The 22,936-nt window shown below is 38.8% G+C and overlaps 1 protein-coding gene across 17 annotated transcripts in view; it reads left to right on the top strand.

Moving 5' to 3' along the window:
• Positions 1–942: 942 nt before the first annotated feature.
• Positions 943–22,936, top strand: part of LOC137172497 (ankyrin-3-like) — a 163,403-nt gene continuing 141,409 nt past the window's right edge. For 9 of the 17 annotated variants that reach the window (XM_067576976.1, XM_067576972.1, XM_067576974.1 and 6 more), the window contains exon 1: positions 17,485–17,612. In XM_067576976.1, the coding sequence (XP_067433077.1) occupies positions 17,547–17,612 (66 nt within the window). In that variant the 5' untranslated portion in view covers positions 17,485–17,546. Of the gene's footprint in view, positions 1,230–17,483; positions 17,613–22,936 lie in introns of those variants that run through there. The other 8 variants (XM_067576978.1, XM_067576973.1, XM_067576969.1 and 5 more) reach the window with 3 other exon arrangements.

Raw genomic sequence — 22,936 nt, 5'->3', positions numbered from 1 at the left:
ATTAAGTTTGGTCTGTAGGATGTCAGAAAATGGTGTTTTCCAAAGCCCAAGATGCAACCTAAAAGGTCTTGTTCCTGACCAACAGTCCACAATCCAAAGATATTCCAAAGATATTCAGTTTACTGTCACAGAAGACTAATGAAACCAGAACATATTCACTTTTGTGATGCTAGAACCAGGAAATTTTAGCATTTTTCATTAAAAATGATTGAACAGGATTGCTCAATTATCAAAACAGTCGATTAATCAAGTAACCTAACTGTTGCAGCTCTAGTTAAAAATAAAACTACAAATAAAAACAGTTCAGAAAACCTGTTAAAGTTCTCTTATTGGCCATTAAATGGGTGAAACATCAGGATGAGAATCAGTTTTATTGGCCAAGTATGTTTACACATGCAAGGAATTTGACTTTGGTTTGTAGTGGCTCTCAATGTGCTTACTCACAACAATCTTCAGAAAGATACACAAGGACAACAAGCTGAACAAAGATAATTAAACATATCACTATTATGTATAAACAAGTGGGTGAAAAAATAGATACATAAATATAGAAACAACAATTACACAACAACGTACAATGTCTATATACAGGTGAAACTGTTTCTGTAAAATAGTACAAAAGGTGTGAAGAGTGCAAGGAGTGCTGAAATAGATAATGTATGGGTAAAAAAAAGTGATGTTACTTTACAGTAGGCCTACATACATAAACAAACATGAGGTTTAGGTGTTTGGAAAAAGAGACTGATTAGCCTGAATAAATAGAGACATCTGGCCTGAGTACACATGTCAACAACATATATGATCCTGTAGAAAAAAAGAGGTATAACAGGCTATCTATTTTAAGCTCATGTGACTTGCAGTATATTTTTTCCAATGCTGCCACCTTGTGTTGTGTTACCTCACTGGTTTCACTGTGAGTGAGTTGCTCCGGGCTGCAGCTGGATACTACACCGCTCCACCAGGAGTTTGCACCGGGACGACCTGTCGCTTTTTCACCGCTCTTCACGGGCTGCTTTGGGACACCTGAAGGCACAAGTCCATCACTTAGTCAAGACAGTGGAGCTGTGAGCAGATGTCACCTGATCTTATGCGTTTTTATAGCGACTATCTGACAGTCGGCGCCGGGATTTGGTTGGTCAACTCCTGGGATCGAGCTTACCTGTGAGCCCAGAGCGGCTGCACACTTCTTCAACATGGCTTCTTCCGCCACAGGTGACCGCGAAGAGCAGGTAAGCGGACTTTTTTAACGGCCTTGCTGTTAAACAAATAAAAGTTTTGCCGCTTAATTTGAGAAGTTACCTCTCGGTTTAGTATTGTCGATTGATAATATTGTAAAATACAAACTCGGAGGGGGGAGAATGTTTGTTTCCTTAAAAAGCGCCAAGTTCCTGGCAGCTTAAAGTTTTCCTATGTTAGGAAAAAAGGGAGAAATAGTCAAAAACCTCCGTCACAAGTCCAGTTATATGTCTCATTTGTAATGCAAATTGGCCCTTCAGTGCAGAAGACAAGCTTTGTATTGTGTCCCAATGTTGTAATATTAACGTCTTAAATAACGGTTAGTTAACGATTCATTCATAAAACTGAACAGCCATGCAAGTTCACTTTCTCTCACAGATATTACTTAATGATTTTACAGTTTGTCTCATCACAGGTGTGTCCTGAATTACTGTAATATGATCCCATGTTGATAACAGTTAGTTAGTCAGTGGAAGAAGTACTCAGATCCTCAGAGCAGAATGTACTTAAAGTATTTAAGTGAAAGTACTAGTTTGGTAATGATCCTCCGAAACCACAGTTCGGTTCAGACCTCAATTTTTGAATTTTTTTTTGAATTTTTTATTTTTATTTTTTATCCCTGTTACCTCTGTTATCAGTGTTGATAAATAATGAATAACCTATCACTGCCAGTCTGCAAATATAAAAATGTGTGCCTGTTTGCTCAGATCCTATGTCTTCTTGTTTGTCTGTTTGATAATTTCTCTCTGCTACACTGTCTTTACTTTATTCTTTATCTTTTCTTGGATTATATTTCCCCTGAACTTAAATCATTATCTACAATATCTGTTAGAACATGCAATTTTTGCAAAAAAAAAAGGTCACAGTGTTCCATATGAAATGACCAAACCAGCAGAACATGTGTAGTTTTTGTTAATCATCACCCTTTCCTGCATAACACACTCCAGTGAAAGTCATACATTGGTTGGCTGACGCATCATTCTGTGTATTTATAGCCCATGTTTTAATAAAATCAGCATCGGTTGATCAGGATGGAAGCGTTGTAATGTCCATGATTTTATGGATGAATAAACTGAAACTTGAACCTTTCTAGCATTCAGATGATACAGTCAAGTTATTGACCCTGAGTAATGTGAGACTTTCCACTTCACAAGTATAGAAAGTTGGGTAAAATCTTTAAATGTGATCTCTGTTGTTTTGTGGGAAAAAAATAATATATAAATCTATGGTGTTCCTAATATTTTGTCCACTCCATTAACATACATGAGGGGGGCAAAATATTAGGAACACTTTTCAATATAATGCACTCCAGTACACCACCACCACCCACTATGACCTCAATAATAAACATCAAGTAGATTTATAACCTTTCTGACAATGTCAACAAATAATGAAAATGTATAAGCTTCATAAAAGTAGAATTTATGGCAGAGCTGTTGTGTCGGATTACACAGGTGTTCCTAATAAAGCTGCTGGTGAGCTGTACATAGGAACTTTCTCATCAGAAAAATTAGTCAGTCACACAGCTCCTTTTCCACACTATAAAGGCTTACTGATAATATCATAACATAACCTATTTAATTATCTTTATACACAAGCCTAGCAGTCAGAAAACTTGATAGACTGCATTGTTTTATACAAGGAAGTATCATTGAACATGTCTTGAATTGCAAGTCCAATCGCAAGAATGTACTAGTTTCACTTTCTTGTGTTGTTATTGTTTCTTTTGTCATTAAATGTGATAAACATTTGTGGCTGCCAACTAGTAAAAGCTGCATTGAACATGAAGTTTTATGCTACACTATTTTGCTTACCACTCTTTCTGATAATATAAAATAAACCTGAAATATGAAGGGGGGGATGGGTACAGAAACAGAGGAATGGCTGGAATAGGCATAGACTTTTCTGTCGCCTGAACTTATACGTCCTTACAGAAAATAAAAGGTGTGTTTGACATTTGCAATAGGATGCAGATGGTTTGGCATTATTCCCACTTGTTCTTTGACTTGCAGTATGTAGAAATTTTACTAAAAGATCTTTTTTTGCTCACATTGCTCATAATAAGGATCGATTTCTCTCTTTCTTTTAGCCACACTGTCTGTCTTCTCCTGTTGATCTATCAGCCTTTTTGTGTGCTGCTCTGCTCTGTGGTTTCTTTCATCCATCTATTAATGGTTGACCACAGATTGTAATGGGAAATGGAAGGCAGTTCAGTTTCTCAGCAGTTGTAGTAATAACTGCCTGTTGTCAAGACACTGTGCAGGAGGTTTATTGTGGCAGAGCAAACACAGTGAGACTCCACCTATGTCCTGGTCAAAAGCAAATGGACAACACAGTGATTACACTGTGTATCTGGTGGTCAAGGCGGTCTGACGGGAAATAAAGGCACAGCATCCCAGCTTTTGGAAGAAATAGTGAAATGAATTTCCTTTTTTTAGGTACAGTACACATGCTAGGTAACGATTAACTGTAGTGTATGCACACACATATGCACGTTTGAAGTTGCATGGGGTTGGTGGTAGTCTAAATGGTCTAAATACTGAGATGAAACTTGAAAAGGAAAAATAAAAAATTTACTACGTGTAGCACTGTATTTATAATACTCATCTATAACCAGGTTTCTGTCCAAATGTAGCACAAACTTTAACCATATTTCCAGAAAATCGGCAAAAGAAAATGTGAATTAATGCATGTTTTCATCATCCACCGTATGAAGAGTTGGTTCATCAAGATAAACAGCTCGCGGCGCTAATTTTCCAATCAGGCGCCGTTGCGGAGGAAGAGGGCGCAGCAAGTAACGTGACATAAAAGAGCGCCGGTCAAACCTCAAATGGTGAAAACCAATGCAGCAAACATGATGGAAATATGTCATTTATGTTTGTTTCGTGTATTAATTGGTGGAGCTTTACAGTCTCCTCATCGCTCAACACATATCTGAAGTTTTTGTCTACTGCCATTTTTAGTCACATGCTTCATGTCTGTTGTGATTTATTCGCTAAGTCTGTCTGATAAAAGTCTGATTTTATTAATACACCAACATTTCCATCTCAGCCAAGTGTAAAATATTTTTTGTTTGAGATTTTTTTTTAAATTTTTGGATTATAAAATGAAACCCACTTTATGACCTACCGAGATTAAAAGGTCATCCCTGACCAAGGAAACAGCAGTTGGCAAAATGTCCCCACAATGTCCATTAGTAGCTGTTCTGGAGCTTTCACTTGTATCACACAATCTTCTTCAGCAGGCAAAGTTTTCCCGGTTGTTATGAAATCGTAGCTGTTAGAGTTTCCATTTCTCTGAGGATTTTAAGGACTTGTTGTCTATGTTATGGCTAAAAAAGACAAACTTTTTCCGCTGAGGAAGATCGTATGATATGATCAAAAGCTCCAGAACAGCTACTAGTGCACCTTGTGGTGAGATTGTTTTTCCAACTATGAGTCATGTTGGAACTCATGCAGAAGTTGTAAACCAATTCTGTCAAAACAATTATTTGAAGCTGTAACTTTTCTGCCTTTTTTTTTCATTGGTGTATGTCAGCGTATCTCTACTTTAGAGGTTACAGCCGAGCTTAGCAATAAACTGGTGTATGCACGTAGTTAAAATTTGGAACGTAATGATTAATACCAACTATGAAAGGTCATGAGAACACAAAAGCTTAGCCTAGTCAGCTCATTCAATAGTTTTTGTATTAATTTATACTGCATGAGCTTTTCATAGTTGCTCCCATTGTAATGAGAAGAGTCTAGTTCAGCTGACTCAGATTGTTGCATGGGGGTAGTGAGCTTACTGATTCACTCACACTGGCTTTCAGTGCTGGGTATTATAATGGAATGAGTAAACATGACCTCAGTTGTGATGAGGTAATGTCAAGTCACTGACTTATTAGTGTTTGTCAGTGGAGAATATGACCCGTTAGCAGATTTAGTTGTATCACATGCTGAATATCCTGAGCCACAAACAAACATGACATTGCAGTAATAGTTATGTCGGGTTAGTAGCATTAGCATGTATTTGCACTTCAGTGAATGTGTAAATTTATGTTTGCATTTGTGGATATATGCCAGTGTATTCTGTGCCAACTATCATGAGGACACCCGTGTCTGTCTGTCTGTGTGTGTGTGTGTGTGTGTGTGTGTGTGTGTGTGTGTGTGTGTGTGTGTGTGTGTGTGTGTGTGTGCGCACGCTTGTGCAAGTCTGTGGCTAGCTGAGCCAGATACACAGTAGTCTATGGTAGGACAGAGCAGAGGCTATGATAACTGAATGGTAGCTATTGACAAGGACTCACAGATAGAAGGAAAGATGTCAGTATATGAAGTCTGAGGGGGATATTTAATAAGGATTTTTTAGGCACTAAACAGTCAAATTGTGTTTGTCCTTATTTACTTTAGGACCGCACAGAGGTTTTGCGCTGGTAAAATGGAAAAAAAGGGATACTGTTCCTGTTCAGCGGTGCAAAATATGGGTGGAAAGTGTGGACTGACCACTCCGACAGCTGACTCTGCGTCTGAAATTTACTTCTTAGAAAAGCAGATATAACATCTGCAGCTCTTGTTTTATTAGACACACAGAGAGGGAGAGAGACCAGGTCTGTGAGAGAGATGGACAAGGCAAGAAAGAGAAATGCAAATTAAAAGATGCATTACAAAGTTACTTTACCAGAACTTTCCGCTCAGCACCACAACACACAGAAGAGCAGCAGTGTAGCAGCCTTATTTTACAGTCAACATTACCTTCCCGTTTCCTGCAAGTTGTGTCTTGCTTATTTTTCCTCACTTACAATATGGACTAACAGCAGCTCCAGTCCAGCGTGATGTGATTGAAACAGTCAGTTATACTTATAAGTAGGCTGTTACATAATTTTTAAACCGCTTACAGAAATTTCCTAGCCAAAAGAGTAGCCTTTCAAAACAGTCTGTCGTCAGATCTTAACGTAGCAGCACTTAATGCAAATCAGATAAACCGTGGCTAGACTTATTCACATCTGTAGTCTTAGTACTGTAAATATTAAAAAAATGTGTAGCGACGCACAATTTTACACACTTGGCGGTAATTTGCAACATTTATAGCAGGGCCATAATGATCCCCATTGAAGTATAGGTGAAGCCTCAGGTAGATCAACAGACATGGTTTGGATAAGAAACTTTACAGTACCAGTTTGGACACACCTTCCCATTCACCTGAAAAAGAAAGTACGTCCAAACTTTTATTACTGTAGATAGTAAAGAAGTATTGTGACACTGTTTCTCAATTGTGAAAAGTTAAAAGGAGCATAGCAATCTACATCCCATCTACATCCACTTATGTCGACCATTTTCCCCAAAAAATATTTCAATAGTATGAAATAAATGTGCTGAAACAACATTTCAGGAATAAAACATTTTATTTGAGATCATTTTGAGCAGATTCTGGTTTCAATTAGATTCTTGGTTTGGAATAAATGTTGTATTAGATGGAAATTGAACTGTGGGTTAGCAGTACCATGACTGACAAAAGACCTTACTACTACTGTTACTGTCTGAACATCTGCGCATCGGAAGAATGGATGACTGAATAAATACTAGTGTGTAGACAGTAATGACTAGTAGATTACACACACACACACACACACACACACATACACGCACTTCATTCACGATCATGGCACTGACTGACACTATGGTGCTCGTGTAGGGGGGGTGTATTCTGTCCTTGTGTTTTATCTGTCTGAATGGGTCAATGTGTGTCAGCTGACTCTGCACTCTGGGCTGAACGTGCATTGACATTCTCAATAATGGGTTCCTTGATGCGGGTTGCTGTCCTAGAACCTGATTAGCTGTAACGTGAGCTGTCTGGGTACCATCTCATTACAAATATTAGAGATGGAAATGAGTATGAATGATAGTGTGTAGGTGAGTGAGGGAGATGTAGCCTACGTGTAGAGACAGAAAGAAAAAAGTGAAACAGAAACTTTAATTTGGTTATTATTTAATGTAATTCTATGGTTTAGCAGTGGAGCATATGGAGCTGCGCTGCAGACTGGAGTCTCTGCTAACAGCGACAACCAGAGATTTCCTTGTGACATCTGGCTCATGTGAATAGATTCATCACAAATTGAACATATGTCAAGCAGAATCCGCTCAAAATCCACTGATCTCCGCAATTCCATTAAAATGAATTGATTTCGGTTTAAAATTTCCCCGCTGTAAATAATGCTGTGACCAAGCTTTTATCCTCCTTTACTCTCCTCTCATTGTTAGTTGGAGTGGGTGTCACTTATCTGAGGCTCACTGACCCACTCAGTCCCTTTCCTTTTCCTTATTCTCACTCCGTCTCTCTGTTAACTCACACTCTTTCTCCCTTTTTCTGTTTTGTTGCTTCATTTCTGTCTCTGATTAATAATAATATTTGCTTCTCGAATGACTCGAGTGTGTCCCGGTGGTGCATGTCACAATTAAATGGTGTGTGTTGTTGTCTTGTCAGATGTGACGCAGCATGAAAATATGCCAGCAATGTGTCATTGCCCTATATTAACCACAGACACACCTATTTTTCTCTGAGCTGTCATTACAGCTGGAAATCAAAGCCCCAGATGCTACCAAAGCTGTTACATAAATCGATGTTACCAAACCACAAAGAAGCATCTTAAATTTGTGGAAATGCCCAAAACATTGAGCCACTGGAGGCTTCAGGAAACACCAGACCCTTCAGTCTCTCAACTTTCCGGATAGATGACTTTGTGAGAAATAAAGGGTCAGTGGTTGTATGTGTGTAAAAAATTGAAGTGGGGGTAGGGAAGGTAAGTTGTTGGTAAGACAGTGATTCAGGATCCAACTCCTGTCACCGTGCAGCTCACTGGGGATGGCGATGAGACCATTTTAGGCGTGGAACCATGTCCTTTTTGCTGCCATTAGCATTGTGTGAGTGCGCTGGTCCAGAGACAAAGACGGATTGTAAATCAAGGGAGGATGGAAAGTCTGTCTCTTTGTGACTGGTGTTTGTGTGTCTGCTTTTTCTCAATACTCATGTGTGTATGTGTGTGTGTGTGTGTGAGCGCCTGAGGGATTCCTTCTCTTCTGTAAATGAGCCTCTTTTACTTTACGCATGTCTGATAAACTTTTCATCTGACAGTTAATTTGTGCTCATACGGGTTGTTGCAGAAAAAGCCAGTCTGACTGGTAAGTTAAAAGGGAAATAACACTACACCTGGCTGAAAGTATTCATTAATATTTCTTTATTTTTGCAGATTTTTGTCCCGTTTTCTCTCAAATTTGAATGTTCAATTACTGTACACATTGCAGTCTTAATCACGGCAACTATAGAAACCCATGTGTGGAGCCGCCAGCTGCTTCCTTTTACCGAAAGACCTTTTGGGACGTTCACCCCATCCACACGTAGTTAGTGATATTACTGTACGTTTGATACAGTAGCTCTGATGCATCTCTTGTGTACATTTGGCGTTGGAGCCCCATGTCAAAGCCTGTATTGTTTTGTAATTGATGACACAAAAAGCTTCACTTACTGTAGAATCACAAGACTGTTAAGTTTTGAGTTGTTGCCTGTAGATACAAAGGACGAGAACCTTTGCTGACTGTTCTGGACCCGCAAACACAACAATTTCTTGAAGAGAACGAGTAAGCCGGCGGTGCCGTTATTGGGAATTTAACCCTGGGTCTCTGCGGTAGGCAAGAACTTTACCCCTGCTTTATGTGTGCGCCAAAGATGAAAGTAGTGAAACTGTAAACCTTCAACTCCTGGTATCTATTGCAAGTGCTGATTATCTGTGTCAGTTCTGGAAATTGGCTCTTATTGAGAGAGCAGTTCAAACTCAGTGCATGTGTGAGATAAACTCGTAGCTCTACTGATTATGACATGACGATGCCAAACTTCCTTTCCAAATCCCCGATCGCTTCACCCAGTAGAATTCTCACAGTTATTGGGGTTGTCATGGAGAAAATCGTGCCACTTTATGGTTGTTACCATGGGGATTCATCTATTGCAATGGCACTGCCTTGACAACCAAAATACGAATTCAGATTAATTTCCTCTTGGCAGGCCATTATCAAGATTCTCTCCAAAGATGTCATTAATATGCAGAAACCATCATCTGATAGTTTGCGAGGGATACACAGTTCCTCGCCATACACAGACACCAAAACAGAGCCCTTAATGTGAGAAAAGGAAAAGATTGGAGGAGCGATTTCTCTTGGCATGGTTTACATGAAACGCTGATCTTATCAGGTGCTTGTGGGTGGATTGACATTCCTCGAGTCAGTAAAAAAAACAGAGATAATGCTGAAACAGAGAAAACAGTTGTGACATTGCTGCTTTCATTTGTTAATTTGTGTTAAGTGCTAGAAACCTAATTTGTTGGGGCATTTGCACATCGGCTCATCAAATGAAGCAAACACACTGTACATTGAATGCTTTTTTGCTCTCAGGACTGCCACAATATGTGTATTGAGTAAGTTGACTGATCAGCTCTTTCTCCATTGAATAAAAATAATTGAAAGTTGATCGTTTACGCTGTGCTATTTTTATTGCTACGGATTTCACAATCTTCATGTATAACACGCAGCTGCATGCAACAAGTTCACACCTGTGCTCCAGGCTTTGTCAAAAGTAGAAGTAGATTTGTCAGGATCATAAATCAAGTCTATTACACACACAGGATTTACTGGAAGGCATTGGACATCATAGATTGGGGATTTACAGTACATAACAGTGTACTTGTATCTAAAACTCTTGCGTGCATTGTAGCCGATGGCCCATTAGCTCACATCAGCATACATGTCACTACAAAGCCACGGTTAGTTACGGCTCTTCCGCTTTCTCCCCTCAGAAACACTCAAATCTCAGGCTGCAGCGCAGAACCGCACCTGACATGTTTGCAGGCTCACACACACGGACTACCCTCAAATATTGAGGACAACATCGAGTACATGTCTGCTGATAGCTGAAGCTCGGCGGTTTGACACCGATTGAGATTGATCTCTGCTGACAAAACATAGACACGAACACATTCGCACATATAGAAGAACTGTCATAATCCATTAAAGCAACTCAAACTTGGAAGGAAAACACAGACAATCCATGGTCTGCCTGTTGTCGGGCACAGATATAACCTCAGATTCTCCCATTGACACCCCAGCAATGAAATGAGAAGGTGAAACCCACATATTTGGTATTTCCCTCAGCATGGAAGTAGGCATGATTGAACATTATTGCTTTCGAATTAATGCTTGGTTTCACATTCCTCTGAATGTTGTCGTGTCATGTCCATGCGTGTGAAACCAGCACTGTTAGAAATCGAAACGGTGAACATATTTACAGTAGATCCTTTGATTTGTGACATGTTGCGTTGCTTTAGGCTGATTTCAACTAGTGACGAACATTGTGAGAGACACAGATTTGGAAACAGGACAGGAACCCTCTTGTAGTAAGAATAAAACCCATAAAACCTGCCTGTGTCTCCGGCACAGTTTACACCCGTCATCCTCTATCAGAGTTTGCCTTTTACTAGGAATGGAGTGTTTGGTGTTGATAACACCCACTCAGACAAGCACACACAGGCCCACTGGTTGCACATAGTATAGACATGAAAATGAAACATCCCATGGCGAATAAGATAATTAATTTTTGAGAGTATTGTTCGCAACCTTGTACTGTACGATGATGCAATAGCGCCACAACCTTGTGGACTTGGCACACCAGTGATACCAACATGGATGAAAGTGAATGTGTGATTGCAAACTGATCGGTTCAAAGTGAATGTTTCCACCAACATGTTGAGCACATCTATGATGTGAATCATGTTCAAGCCCACATAATGATGTTTTTATTTACATTTTAGTGGCTTTTTGATGGAGTGAAGGTGTTTAATGGTGTGCAGCAGAATAAAGCTGCTTATCCACAAAATGACATGAAGAAGAAACATTGTGTAACTTTGTCGGTTTTCATTTTAGCCAAGTTGATAGCTTTTATGTAACATCTGATGATCGATACATTTTTAAAGGAATTTTTAATGGAAAAATGTTTTAAAAATTTGCGTATTTCTGCCTCTTAAATATGAAAAATTCTTGTTTTATTTGTCTTATAGGATAATAATATATCGGTGTTACGAATTGTTATTTTAAAGAAGACATCTTTAGTTCCAGCACACTGTCAGCACTTATGGTGAATTTATTACATAATGTTTAGGTCAACTGACCTTCATCAGGCATCTCACAGAAAAAGTCAAGAAGTCATCTTTGGCTGACACTGTATAGACCAAACTATTAATATGATAATTGACAAATAATTTAGCAGATTAATTAATAATAATATTAAGTGCTAAAATTTTTGTGATAGTAGTTTGTTTCAGCCCTGATGATAAAATAATCATTAGTTGCATCTAGGGCTGGACAATATCGATATCGTGATATGAGACTAGATATTGTCTTAGATTTTGGATATCATAATATCATAATATGACATGAGTGTTGTCTTTTCCTGGTTTTAAAGGCTGGACTGCAGTAGAGTGATGTAATTTTCTGAATTTACGAGGCTGTTCTACCTGAAAAATCTCATTGTGTAAATATTTTGTGAAAGCACCAGTAGTCATCCCTACAATATTGTTGCAATATTGATATATATTTGGTCAAAAATGTTGTGATATTTGATTTTGTCTATATCACCCAGCCCCAGTTGCAACCCTAGAGTCAAGGTCCACTTAGTAGCTTTTTCCGTAGCTTTCCACTGCATTTCTACAGTCTTCCTCTGCGAACAGAGTTTGCTCAGTTGTCATGGAGATAGGCTATTTTATGACATTTCAACTCCATCCACTGAAGAAGACTCCAGAAACTGCTGTTTCCAAGATTAAGAACAAGCAGTCTCATTCAATATTTACCAGATATGATAAAAATATTATATCCAAAAATTCAAGACGTGCATAAAAACAAGTGAATTAAAAATCACTGTTCATATTCTGGATAATCTCCAGGCACTCGTGAACTGACCATGTGTCTCCCCGCCGCAAGAGTTAAAGCCACTTACTCTGTTTACTTACATCTGCCCAGGACCACAAGACCACACACACGCAAACCAGTCATCTGTGAAAAGCTTTTGAGGTCAAAGTTCACACCCTCTGTGAAGGGAACCAATGAACTGGCACATGAGAACATTACTGTTTTGTCTGCTGCAAACATACACGTGATAGTCTCGATGCGATGAGGAATGTAACATACAAATCTCACAGCATAAACATGTCGCTAAATATAGACAGGCGGCTTTCTTCTTTACCGTCCCTCCTCTCTGATCCTTCCCTTGTGTCTCCTTGCGCTCTGTGAAATTATATGAACCATAACTGAGAGAAAACGGTTATCTCACGTCTCTTACTCTCACACCCTCTTTCTATTCCATATCTAAAATTTCCATAATCATTTAAATATCTACTTACATGTATTGTATCTCACTTCTCAGCTGATTATTATGTTCCATTAGCAACCCACTGGCGCTTACCAACCACTATCTTCTGTAACCACTGGTTCTCATTTCCTATTATAATTCAGGGTTATGGAGCACTTAGAGTTATAAAGCCACTCCCTTTTCCAGTAGGCCTTTAATGGCTGGCTAAAAGACAATATTATCCATAAAAGTATTGTGTTACCTCTGGGAGCATGGATGTCACCGAGGCACATTATTATGTTTGTGTGTGTGTGTGTGTGTTTGAGGCTGTCGTATTTAATTCAGGCTGGGAGATGAAGAGACGCATCAGGGAGACAGGGCTATAAAAAAAGAAATGGAGAGAGGTGGATGTAAGCAGAAGACAGCGTTGTGTGTTGATGATACACAAGCTGAAATTCAGCTAATGCATCAGAGGAGAGACGTCAAGCCAAATTGATTTTGTGTTTTTCTTACAAGATGATAGTTATTTTATTTCCCTTTTCTTTTAATCAGAAGTCACAGTCACACAGGAAACGTTAACACAGTAAGGATATAGTATTACAACTAGCAGTTAAAGGTATTCCAAATTATAAACCTGAGTCATAAATATTAACTGTTGTCAGGTACTTTTACAGACACCATGAAATGGCCTATTTTCTTCCTAATATTACATAATTCCTATTGAAACTGGATTTTAGGAGAGCTACAATGATGCAGTGAAGGATCACAAAGTGTAAACCAGTGGAATATAAGTTAAATACAGAAAGGCTGTTTTAATTTGATAGGACATTAAAATTTGTAATGGCTTTATTGGTTTTATTGTATTATGTTCACACCAGCCAGTTCTGGATGAGGTCACCAGTAAAGATTCACTGTTTTCCAGGAAGTTCAAGTATTTTCCACAAATCAGCTTAAGGCTGAAATGAATTGTAGAAAATTAATTAATGACAATTTTGTTCCCTCAAGTAGAAATTCATTAATCCTTTAATTATTTATTCAGCAAAAATGCTCAATAAATTGCTGCTGCTTCAAGCTTGTCAAATGCAATGATTTTCTGCTTTTCTTCTGTTTTATGTCATTGTAAAGTTAATATAGTTGGATGTGAACTGTTGGTGGAAGAAAACAAGCCATGTGGAGACATCACTTTGGGCTTTGGGAACTTTTGATGAGCATTTTTCTTTATTTTTTGACATTTTACAAACTGAACACCTAATGGATTATTTGCAAAAATACTTTAATTGATCAATAATGAAAATGTATTAGTGGCAGCCCTGGTCCACTTTTGTCCCAGTTGCACTGTAATTCTAAAAATGTTCTGAGTATTTTGTAAAAAAATGAAAAAGCAACAAAATTAAGTACACTCAAAAAAGCCTGTATGCATACTAGAGGTATACTAATTGGGACACAGCTCCTATTTCATTGGATGTTGATATGATGTTTTTTTTAGGATGTAGAGGCAAAAGTTGGTTGTTGTTGTCATAATGAGCCCTGACCACCAGATGTCAGACTGGACTCTTCAGTTTAAACAGGAAGTGTTAGAGTCTCTCTCCATAAAGAATTACACAAACCAATAATTAACCCTGACTCTACGAGACACAGCATATAGCACATTATTCAGCATATTGTTTAACTTCATCAGGGATATTTGTGCATGGATGCCTTTTTGCTTACTGTAGGTAAGTGTGCGCAAGAGCGACAGGCAGTGACACAGAGTAATTGTGTGTACGTGCAGCATATGCGTGCGTGTGCCCTTCTCCATAGAGAATAACAATAATGAATAGCCCTGAATACAGTCCCCTGAATTCCTCTGCTTCTCAGTGGATGATACAGTTATAATTGTACTGGGCAGACTGGCTCACACTGGTATAATCCACTCACTCTCACACGCACACACACACACAAAGAGCAATAATCCACAGTGATCTGCCACCAGGGGTTTTCCTCTCTTTGTTCATTATTGATAAGGAAGAGGCATCAGGAGGTGTGATGGGGGGGTGTTGGGGCATTTTTATCCTGCATTGCCAACAGGAATCCATCGCTCCATCACTCCTCATTCTCTCTTCTCTACTCCACCTTTCTCCTCTTCTGTTACTCACTAATAAACTTCGCTGTCACTTTGTCTTTGCCTCCTTAGAGAGAGAGAGAGAGAGATTCAAATAAAGAGATCTGTGTCATTGATAGCTCACGACGAAGAGACATCTTGATGCCGAGCAGCATTCTTCATACAGGCTGAAGGGAATCCGGTGATTCAACAGTAACATTATCTCATCCATTTCTTACGTCTGAATCTCTGTGTGTGATTAGATTAGAGCTCCATCTAGAGCTCGCAGATGAGCAGAAAATATCGAATGGTTTTTTGCAACCAATATTATGATATAAATCATGATTGTTTTCTATGAATTCTGTATTTTAGATCTACAGCACATAGCAATAAACACAATATGATCGTGCCGAGCTTCATCGCAAATTTCATTTCTACATGAATGGAATCAGATGAAATAATGTTTTTGCTTGTTCTTGTTTTATCCCCAAAAAATGCCTCGTTTTCCATTGAAATATTTGCCAATTTAGCCCCATTAAGGAAAAAATTACACTAATGGTATACAGATATAATCATGCCACTCTGAAGTGGTGTCATATTTATTGCTAACAGCTACATAATAGTCAGTTATACTAATAATGACAAACTGAGTGTAATTTACTATGCTCTGTTAAGACAGACTGATACTGGATTTGTGAGGCTGAAACCAAAGTTGATATTCGAGAATTGTATCATGATAATGATATATTGCATCATAGTATTTTTTTTTTCATAAACACATAACATAAAGAAACCTTTATATGTAATTATTTGGACTTTTTACAGTTGAAAAATCAACTTGAGGACAGATAATGTAATGGTGACCCTAAATGACCTCCAATATATGTTTTGGCATTTCTCTACAGTATCTGGTTACTTATTGGCCAACATAAACACGGATATCAGTGCGTCCTCAATAAGCTAATATTGGCCAAGGGTGTAATTGTAAAACATTGTCTAACTCTGTTTAACGGCTGTTTCCACTCAGCACAGATAGCTGAGGCGATTACCTGCAGTAGACTAGGTCAAAACCTCGTATATGACTGGACTGTTTATGGTCAATGTATGAAATAACGGCCAGTATGTTACAGAGATAGTCAGTGGTCATGTCTATAATGTGAACTCCTGGATATTAAATGTTCATCTGCAGTTTTCTGTAGTGGTCCCAGTAATATTTGTTGTGTAAGTGTACTGAAGTAGCATCGCATGACATGGTTAAGCTACGTTTGAACGCATTTGAGTTAAAAACAAAAGGTTATAAATGCAGTTGCCAGAACAATACTTTCCACTCATATCTTGGTTGATGTTTGATTTAAAAGGGAACTTATTTTAATTCTAATTATAACTATTCTAATTACCTATCTGTTAAGTCCCCCTGCTATTTCATCTGTTTCATTCTGCGGATGTTACATGAGTTGCATGTATTACCTGCAAGACTTGTGTTTGAATGCTGTTGTTCATCGCTTGTGATGACCAATGGTGTAACTTCATCACTCAATCACTCATTCACAGACAAGCACAGTTAGCTAGTCCGTGGCCGGTCTAGTCAAAAAGTCTCAGCAGCCCACTCTCTGCTTTTTCAAACATCAAAACTACACCACCATGTGTTGACCTGTAGGAAGCGACGTTAACAAGACAACAGCCAAGAATTTCATTTTGTAGACAATATTAACGTTAATTAGCAACAGCCGACTACATTTACTGGTGAAACTTACAGCTAAGTTGACATAAAAATCGGAGCTCTCCTATTTTGAAAATTAAAGTTTTTCAAATTGTGATTTCAGTATAAAAATGATAAATTTTGCAGCCTCACGTCCAACTAAAGATTATTTTTTAACTTAATGAGTATATTGCTAAAACTGATATGAAACTGTCAAGACACACACAGGAAAGGAGGAAAGAAACAGTTTCTCCATCTGTTTTTCCATTAAGCTCAGAGCTGCAACGATCCGTAGAATAATCGATTAGTTGTCAACTATTAAATTAATCGCCAACAATGTTGATAATCGATTAATTGTTTCAAATTCTCTGATTCCAGCTCCTCAAATTTGAATATTTTCTGGTTTCTTTAGTCCTCTATGACTGTTGGTGGAGACAAAACAAGACATTAAACGATGTCATCTTGGGCTTTGGGAAACAGTGATTGATGTTTTTTTCTGACATTTTATAGACCAAACAACTAATTAATTAATAATGAAAATAATCATTAGTTGCAGCCCTAAATAAGCTTAATTAAAGACAAACACATTTTCTGTCTTTTTTAACTTGTTGAAGAAATGCACTGCAAACCCCCTCTCTCCCTCCCTCTTTCTCTGTATCTTTATCTTTGTCTTTACACAGAACTAGACACACACACATACGCACACACACACAGACAAACAACTGCCGATGAGCTGATATCGATTGCTGTAGCTTGTTGCTGCTCTGCTCTCACTTGTGGAGCGTGTGGGAGGCAACCACAGCCACAGACAGGTAGAAGTGAAGTGCAAGTGTGTGAGAGAAAGAGCGAGAAAGAGCGAGAATGTCTGTCTCTCTCCATCGTTCCACCCAGCCAGCCTTGTTGGCTCCCCTCCTCGCCGACAGCGTGTGTGTGTGTGTGTCTGTGCGTGTCTGTGTGTGTGCGTGTGTGTGTGTGTGTGAGGTTTGACTGTGTGTGAAAGTGGGTGTGAGCAACTGAGCGAGTTGGTCGCTGTGCGCGTTGAGAGTGGCCGCCACTCCACTCTTCTCCGCTCATCCATGCTGGATTAAAACGCGTTTTGGACATACACACATACACACACACACACACACAGCTGTTTGGGACCACACACACATTCTCACAGCTGCTGAAATGAGCGAGGAGGTTAAAGACAAGTCTACGGGGAAGTCAGCTCATCGCAAGAAGAAAGGAAAGAAGGTAAAAGAAAAATTTAAGCCTGACTTGGGTTTGTAAACAACATGGTGTGGCTGCTCCAGCTGGAACGAAAAAAAAAAAATCACTCAGACAGGAAATGAGGGCTGTGGTTTCACTTGTTTATTAATGACACAACAGTTAAAGGAAATATATCTGATTTGATATCAGAGGATGACTTAATAATGTCAAATATTGTGCCTGGAGGTGGAAGTTTTATATCTGTGGATTCTGTTGATGGAGATGAGCAGCACTTTTGTTATGGTCGCCTTTTGTTAACTGGTGATTTGACGACAGAGCAATATCATTTCACAGCGGGGACTCTGATTGTTATTGGGGTATTTGTTCTGTAGTCATTCAATGAAACAGGACAACATTTTCAATTCTGAGTATAATCATGTTGTTGTGTTTGTTGTGTACAGCCATCGAGAGCAAAAACATTTGTGATGTTGTTATATTTTTTGTCGCACTGTAAGAAAAATCTTGTTTCTATCGCAAAATATTTCCCTATAAAGTTGAACACGAATCCTTTTTCACTCTACAAACTGTGACTACAGGCACCTGTTAACCTGATAATATGCTCAGTGAGAGCGCAGGATGAGAGATGAGAGTCCAAAAAGAGAAAATGATAGGAGGAGAAAATGGAGAAAAGAAATTACGTTTGCAAATGAGACGGGGGAGGCTTCAAGGAATGAGATGAGGTAACAGGTGGGGCAAGAGAAAAGGGTAAGAAGGAGAAATGGGGAGAATATGGAAGAAAAGAACAGGGAGGAGGAGAAGAAAAGTAGGACAGGAGGTGAAAGGCAGCAGAGGAGTGAAAAGGGAGAGAAGAGGGGAGATCACGATGAAAGACAAGAAGAACAGGAGAGGTTTAGTCTGTGAAGATGGCACTTATAATGATATGTCTGTATAATGTAAATGGAAATGTCTTCCTTTGAGTAGCATCTGTGATGAATCCACAGGAACATCTTGCAGCGTTACAGCGTGGTTGAGTCAGTAATGCAATAATTTGTTGAGATAATGCAGAAAATGCCTTCTCAGTGCCCGTTCAATGATTAAAATGGGTTTTCTTGTGCTTAGCAAAGACATCAGGATTTATAGCTTCTACATCAGCCGGCTGTCTGGCAGACTGGGTGGAGACTTTCAGTTGTGTGGGTTTGTGTTTAGCTCTTGTTTATGCCACCAAAACAAATATTCCTCAGAGAGAGAGAATCTACTGAGGAATATTTATAATGGACTTCATTAAGAGAAGGTTTTTTGGGATGAGGTGTTTTGTCTTGAGAAAAAGGATTACACAGTGAGAATGAGATTAACTGTTTGGGTTAAGGTGTAGAGGTTTGGTACCTGTATCAAAACAATACTCTTCTGATACCTTATTTTGAGAAATATAAACATATTTGTCTATAAAGTAATATTCAGATGTTTAATTATATAATTTACTCCCCCCCCGGCATTTTGTTCTTTGGATCGTACACCATTTAATTCAATGAAGTTACTGAAGAGGGAAAAAAAAGCTCTCTGAGTTTGTATTAACGCTGCAACTATGGGTATTTTCATTGTTGATTAATCTTTTCTCAGTGAATTGATTAGTCATTCGGTCTATAAAATAACAGAAAATGGTGAAAAATGTCGATCACTGTTTCTAAAAGCCCAAGTTGACGTTCTCAAATCTCTTCTTTCGTCCCAACCAACAGTCCACAACTCAAAGATACTGAGTTTATTATCATAGAGGACAAAAGAAGTCAGAACATATTCACATTTGAGAAGGATGAATCAGAGAATCTGGACATTTTTGCTTCATCGATTATCAAAATAGTTGGCAGTTCATTTTCTGTCGACCGAATTTCTGTGTCAGTGTCAACCAAAGTCAAACCAAGCATTTGTGTGGAGTCACTTCTCCCCAAGATTTTATTGAAATTAATTTATTATACTGCAGCATTTTGATGTTTTAAATGCTGGCGTGACCGGACCTCAAAAAGCGGAACAATTTTAATCAAAGAATGAGTAAACAAGATTCTGACTATACATTCAGCGCTAGCTTTCAATGCTTGATAGTTTTTTTTTTCCTCTCAATGCTACAGACACATTTCAATTTGTACCAAAAGAGTGTTGACGTTTGATGCCCAGGTTCATTGAAGAGTTGTGTGTTTCTGTGCATTGATATAACTGTCTACTGCTGTGAAAGAGACTACTGGCTAAGCACCTTTTTTTTCTATAAGATTCAGGCTTATGTTTAGTCAGCTGTTCTTAATTGGTTTTTTTTGCACACACACACTCACAACATCGCTATTTATTCTGTGTAACAGGTGCTTTAGGTTCTCCCAGTGGACAAAGAAGGCAGCATAGGGTGTATATGATTTACTTCCTCATATAATATGGATGCTACGTCCTTTAGAAGGGGCTTTCAGAGCTTAGGTTCGTATATGTTTGACTATTGTGTAGGTGCTGTGATTAATGATTCTCATTGTATTTGAGGAGAGCAAATAGGGGCTTCAGAGAGGATAGAGGGGAGGGGAGCTAGAGAGAAAGGACCAGAAAAGTAGAGGAGGAGTCAAAAAAGGGTGGGGAGGAAAGGATGGAGAAGCAAAGTTAAACAAAAGCAAGAGGGAGAAGAAAATGTGAAGGAGGGAGGAGGCTAGATGAAAGGAGAAGGGGAAGAGAGGGAATGTGATGATAAAGTGGAGAGAGAGAGAGAGAAAAGAAAAGGAGAGACACGAGCTCACGATTCTGTTGTGAGACGGCGTCTCGGCTGATGAGAAATGACTGTTCTGTCGCTCTGATCCTGTGGGGAAGAGACAGTCAGGGAATAATGGAAGGAAAGGGAAGAGAACAGCAAAAGCAGATGAAAAAGATGAGTGTAGAGTGAGGTAAAGTAGAGAAAGAAAAAAAAGGAGCTTGATGGCTCTATTTTTTTTGCAAAGAAGCGAGAGGGCAGATGAAGAGCAGGGTAGGCAGAGAGCGAAGAGGAGGAATAGGAATGATTAGACAAAATAACCAGCAAGATCAGGACAACAGAAAGTAATCTGAGAAAAAAAAAAGGATAGGGAACATATTTTTGCTTTGATGAGATGAGTGTTGCCTCCACGCTCCACCTGTTGCCACGGACACAGAGCATCTTTGGTGGTAGAACCACAGTAAAAAAAACAGTAGCACTGATGTGGATGATGTGTATGAGTAACAGGGGAAGAACCACCACATACTACAAAAAGAAACAATTGAATGCTTGGATGTGGGTGTCTTAAGGTGAGAATTACGTGAGTAGTGGAAGATATTGATTATTGAGGGAAATGCAGTTATACTTGGGATGGAGGACCGCAGTTGAGGGGTTTTTTAAGCAAGGCAGTTACAGTAGATCCCTACCACTTGTAACACTGCTGTACTGTGGTTTCGTGGTTGGAGGATCGATGCCATTATTATATCTGGACTGTAGTTTTACTCTACATTCAAATATCTACACCAAGCATTTGCTTCTGTTTTTATAAAGGATCAATGAATTAGTATTTTGATCTAGATGAGAAAATGTACCAGTACTGCAGGAAAGAGTTTTACCGTTCATGTCAATAAATAAAAAATTGCAAACATTTACTGGTGTCAGCTAGAGATACTGACACAAATAGATGGATCGGGTATTGTTGACAATGGGCCGATCTGGTATCTGACACCATTATTTTAATAAATAACAATTCAGTAAATCTATATCTCTCTATAACTCTTACAAAGTTATGAAATGATCCCAGTCTCTTCCACACAGTGAGGCATACAGTTTATTAATTAAACACTAGTATCAGATCGTTACTCGGTATCGGCTGATACCCAAAGCCCAGGTATGGGTATCGGGATTGAAGATTGGTCCCTAGTTTCAGCTTCTCATATGAGACAATTTGATGTTTTCTTTGTCATCCATGATGGTAAACTGATGATCTTTGGGTTTGGGACTGTTTCAAGACATTATGAAGAAGTCACCTTTGACTCTGGGGAATTATAACAGGCATTTTTCACTTCTGACGTTCTGTAATCAAGAAAATAATCAGCAGATTAATAAATAATGAAAATAATTGTTAGTTGCAGTCCTAGTCCTATTTGTCTGTTTGCTTGTTAGTTAGCCGGATAGGAAAAGCCTGTCAGTAAATGAAACAGCTAGCCTAGCTCTATCCAAAGGTTACAAACTCTGCCTTCCAGCATCTCTAAAGCTTACTAATTAACATATTATATCTAATTTCTTTAATCCATACAAAAATTGCAGTGTAACAATGATATGTTGTGGTTTTACGATGGGTTATTTGCTGCACTGTTTCTTGGCTGGACGGAGCGACTGCCTCGAGATTTGTTGTCACTGTGAGGTTGCCATTCAACCATCTGAGACTCCAGCTATGCTAGGCTAACTTCATATTTAGATCTTCTCATCTAGCTCTTGGCAAGAAAGCAAATAAATGTATGCCCCAAATGTTGAATTATTCATTTAAATCACTTGACACTTGAGATAATAATTGTAAATCAGGCCTTAGTTAGCAGGATATCACAAAAACTTGTCAACATATCTACTGTGTATAGTGAAATTTGGTGTTTGTTGTGTGGAATTTTGTATTGCACATCTATGAAGGTGGGGGACTTAAGAGAGACAGACTAAGAAGATCAAAAACAGGTGTTCAAAATGGATGCTGCAGAGGTGAAGAAATCCTGACTTCTAGTCCCTTGCATGGGTCAAGCTCTCTATACTATTATACAGTTAAATGAATTCATCTCTGATTAAGACAAAACTGTGTTATAGCTGTTTTATATGGTGGATAAAATGTGCAGCAGTGTGATTGGCCTGTCAGTTCTTCTAAATCAACACATCATCCATGTTTGCATTTTTGTTTACTTTCTAACCATCGTATTTTTGTCCCTGTCTTTGTCTGCCTTGGCTTTAATTACACGCCAGTGGTCTGGTTTTTAGGTCGAAGTCTGTGACTACTGCAGAAATGTGAGGGAGGATAGAAAAAGGGTAGAGAGACATTGGGGACCTAAGAGCCTAGCAGGTGTGTTAATGGATGTAACTATGACAACCAGAGCCCGCTGGGAGAGGGAGGAAGCGAGAGGACCAGTTCGGAGCGGTGGAAGTTAGTCATCAGTAGGAAAAACTGCAAACGACTCATCGTTAAATATCAGGTTGGTTTTAACTGGATTTCTTAGTGTAAACTGGAGTACTACGGTGCATGTAAACACCCTCAGAGTGAGTCTCTGATTGAACTGGATGAACTCGGGTCTAAGAGGATGAAAAATTGATATGGGCTGTCACACCCTGCACGTGGTCAGTGTGTGTGTGTGTGTGTGTGTTGAATATACACGCT

This window comes from Thunnus thynnus, chromosome 20, assembly GCF_963924715.1.
Source record: "Thunnus thynnus chromosome 20, fThuThy2.1, whole genome shotgun sequence".
Lineage (NCBI taxonomy): Eukaryota > Metazoa > Chordata > Actinopteri > Scombriformes > Scombridae > Thunnus > Thunnus thynnus.
Note: the sequence above shows the minus strand (reverse complement) of the source record. Positions and strands in the feature narration are given on the sequence as shown.